Raw genomic sequence first — 3,957 nt, forward strand, 5'->3', positions numbered from 1 at the left:
ATTTAATTCTTTAATTCTTAATTTATGAAATAAAATTTCCATTTTCAATAGTATTTAATATAAATAAAAATATGATAGAACTGTATTTTTTTTACATTTATTTATCGCATTTTATCTAAATACAACCTTCAATATATACATATAATAGAACTGCAATGTGATGGAAGGAACGATTATCCGCTTCAACCTCTTATCCTTTCCTCCTCCAAATTCACTGCTTTTTTTTTTTCTTTCTATTTTTCTCAAAGTTAACTAATAATAGAATTCACTAATAATAAGACTAAAATTTGAGATGATAATTAAAATTTTGATTAACTAACAAACGGAGGTTGGAAGAGTAATAACTTTCACGTGTCTTCGCCCCATTTTTAACCCTTCCTCCGAGGCTTAAGGACAATGGTCCAAGGACCGGCGCGTGACAATGTACGGAACGCCGACGCGCCACCACCATTTATTATATTAGTAAAAGTTCAAATTAATGCTTAGCATTTTTATTTTTTTTTTTAAGTTCGAATCAATAAAATAATTAATAAAAAATGACCCCTCTGCCTTTCTCTCTGCCAATCTGGCCGTATTTCAACGCGTTCACGCGTATAGTTGTCGCGTCATGTGGGAGACCACTTATATATATACCTCCATTCCCTTCTCTCAAACAGCAGGTGCAGAAAAATCACCCAAAATTCTCTGCATCTGTTCATCTCTTCGACATCAATCCAAACCCAGATTCTCAATTTCTCTGTTTGCCCTTTAATCCATTCTCTTTTCTTCGAAAAAGACGTAAGGAAATTTTGAAAAAGGGTTCGGACAAAATGCCTGTGTTGGAGGATGAGTTGTTCCCGTCGACGCCGGGTAAGTTCAAGATCGAGAGAACCCACACCATAAACCGCCAATTCCACAGATGTTTCTCCTCCACGAGCACCATGTTTTTATGGGCTCTGTTCTTGATCGCCCTGACGGCGTCGTATTTGAGTTTTCAGAGCTTCGTCGACTCTGGCAGCAGGTTCTTCTCGGCCTCGTGGGGCGGAATCCAATGGGAGAAGACGGTCCTAAACTCCGCCCAGATCCATCGCTCCGGCGGCATGTCCGTTCTCGTCACCGGCGCCGCCGGCTTCGTCGGCACCCACGTGTCCCTCGCCCTCAAGAAGCGCGGCGACGGGGTCGTCGGCCTCGACAACTTCAACACCTACTACGATCCCTCCCTTAAGAAAGCCCGCAAGGCTTTGCTCAACGACCGCGGCGTCTTCATCGTGGAGGGCGACGTGAACGACGCTCGCCTTCTGGCGAAGCTTTTCGAAATCGTTTCGTTCACGCACGTGATGCACCTGGCCGCGCAGGCAGGGGTAAGATACGCCATGGAGAACCCGCATTCGTACGTGCACAGCAACATCGCAGGCCTCGTGAACCTCCTCGAGATCTGTAAATCCGCTAATCCTCAGCCGTCGATCGTGTGGGCCTCCTCCAGCTCCGTGTACGGCCTCAACGACAAGGTCCCGTTCTCCGAGTCCGATCGGACGGACCAGCCGGCGAGTCTGTACGCAGCGACGAAAAAGGCGGGCGAAGAAATAACCCACGCCTACAATCACATTTACGGTCTATCAATCACCGGGCTCAGATTTTTTACCGTGTACGGCCCCTGGGGAAGGCCCGACATGGCCTACTTCTCGTTCACCCGGAACATTCTACAGGGGAAGGCGATCACCGTTTACCGCGGTAAAAACCGGGTGGATCTGGCGAGGGACTTCACCTACATTGACGATATCGTGAAGGGGTGTCTCGGATCGCTGGATAGCGCAGGGAAGAGCACGGGAAGCGGAGGAAAGAAACGGGGGCCGGCACCGTACAGAATATTCAATTTGGGAAACACGTCGCCGGTGACGGTGCCGACGCTGGTGAGCATTCTGGAGCGGCATCTGAAGGTGAAGGCGAAGAAGAACATTGTGGTTATGCCTGGAAACGGCGACGTTCCGTTCACCCATGCGAATATAAGTTCGGCCCGAAGAGCGTTCGGGTACAAACCCACAACCGATTTGCAAACCGGGTTGAAGAAGTTCGTTAGATGGTATCTATCGTATTATGGTTATAATCGCGGCAAGCCTGTAAATTGATTTGCTTTCCTTTTATTTTATTTTCCTTTTTAACTTTTATTTTTTGATTTTCTGGGATTTTCTTGTTCCCTGGGAAGAGACAAGGAATGGAAGAAAATTCAAAAAGAAAAAAAAAAAGAGACATTCTTTTCTTGGGGTAGCGGTTGAACGCGTATCCTCAGTAGTTTTGTTGTTTCTCTTTGTTGGTGTAAATGAAAAAGAATTTGGGGTTTGTCTCCGTAATTTATTCATGCAAAGACTCTCGTGATCTTCTGCTCTGATCTGCGCTCTATATTTTTTATTATTATTATTATTATTATTATTATTTGAAACCTTTGGTGAGGGTAATATTGGATTTTGACAAATCATAATTAAAATATTTTTTAGTATCATAAATTAAATAATAATTACACTAATTATTGTGTATTATTATTATTATTATTATTATGTCTAAATAATGATAAATGGATTTAAAAATTTTATATTTTGATAAATTTATGACTATTCATAAATATGAACGCGGGTAGTACAGGGTGGGAGCGTATATTTGGAATGGACAGCTGGAAAATCCGCGAAAGGCGGGATAGACGGTGTCCGCTTTTGTCAAATTGAAGTTGTACGGATACTCTTTTGTTTTGGCACGTCACTGTTGCACGAGATTGCAAGCTTGCTCCCGCACAGAACAAATCACAATGCGGTGTAAAGGCAAGGTTACTGGTAAGCGGTAGGTGAGCTTTCCTTCTCTTTTTTTTTTTTTTTTTTTTTTTTTGGATATCTCTGTATATGAGCTGGTCGGAACTAAAGGTTGGTAAAGAATCTGATGCTGGTACGTTGAGTATATAATACGGGGGATGATGATTATTATTACATGACAATGTGCTTCTTGTCTTACCAGTGATTATAGGATACATTAATGAGGCTTTTATCACTACCGTATCTATGAGAGGATGGTTTGTTATTTAATCACATCTAATCTAATGAGAGAAAGACCAAAACTAAAAAGCACCAGTTCTTTATTTATTTTTTTATTTATTTATTTTAATTCATTAAGATAATGATTCTGTCCTTGTACCTTTTTCTACTTAAATATTAAGATATTATTTCAAATGAAAATTTATATCCCCTGAAATTCAACCCTAGTTATAAAAAATATTTATTTTTTATAATTTTTATTTTTAATTTCAAGATATTTTTATTTATTTATTTTAAATTCTTTTTATGTTTTTCTGCTAACATAAACATAAAAAAAAAAAAATCTAAGCTTATAACTAATTACAATAATAACTTATTAAAAAAAAAAAACGTGTTGTCATAAAGGAAAATAATAGTACAATATTTTCATAATATGGAATAGGAGAGGAATGAATATACCTAAATTTTATTATGAGATATCTATCGTATCCAGTGTTTTCCTAAAATGTTTCACTAACTTAATTTTTATAATAACAAATTTAGAAGCATAATTACTTTGATTTGAAGTTGTATTTCAAAAGAATTCTGTGTTATTGGCGTTGGAAGATTAAAAGAACTTCAAAACCTTCTATTATAAGTGTACGTTTGGATCACCCAATATTCATTCGTAACAATCAATCAATTAAATTATTAGAATTTGATAAATTATTAAAAACAAAATGTGCTGATAAAGCAAGATGACAGTGCGACATTTTTTATATTATTGAATAGATGTAGAATGAATACGCCTAAATTTAATCACAACGTATCCTATCTTGCGCTATATCTATATATAAAATGCATGAAGAGTAGGGTCTTAAAAGTATAATTGACTGTGTAGACCGTTTTGCCCCTTAAATTTTTTTATAGACCACTGTACCCTATGTCAATTTTGCTTTTGACAACATCTTAGGACATGATA

General features: G+C 38.4%; 1 protein-coding gene across 1 annotated transcript; it reads left to right on the forward strand.

Moving 5' to 3' along the window:
• The first annotated feature begins 608 nt into the window (after window positions 1-608).
• Window positions 609-2,335, forward strand: LOC131157035 (UDP-glucuronate 4-epimerase 1). Its single transcript, XM_058110878.1, has one exon. The coding sequence runs from the start codon at window positions 810-812 to the stop codon at window positions 2,103-2,105; it is 1,296 nt and encodes a 431-aa protein (XP_057966861.1). The 5' UTR covers window positions 609-809; the 3' UTR covers window positions 2,106-2,335.
• Window positions 2,336-3,957: the final 1,622 nt, after the last annotated feature.

The sequence above is a fragment of the Malania oleifera genome, chromosome 6 (assembly GCF_029873635.1).
Source record: "Malania oleifera isolate guangnan ecotype guangnan chromosome 6, ASM2987363v1, whole genome shotgun sequence".
In the NCBI taxonomy this organism is placed as follows: Eukaryota; Viridiplantae; Streptophyta; class Magnoliopsida; order Santalales; family Ximeniaceae; genus Malania; species Malania oleifera.

What these genes read in the sequence shown, in the direction of transcription:
- LOC131157035 (XM_058110878.1), top strand. Translation starts at nt 810, where the DNA reads ATGCCTGTGTTGGAGGATGAGTTGTTCCCGTCGACGCCGGGTAAGTTC.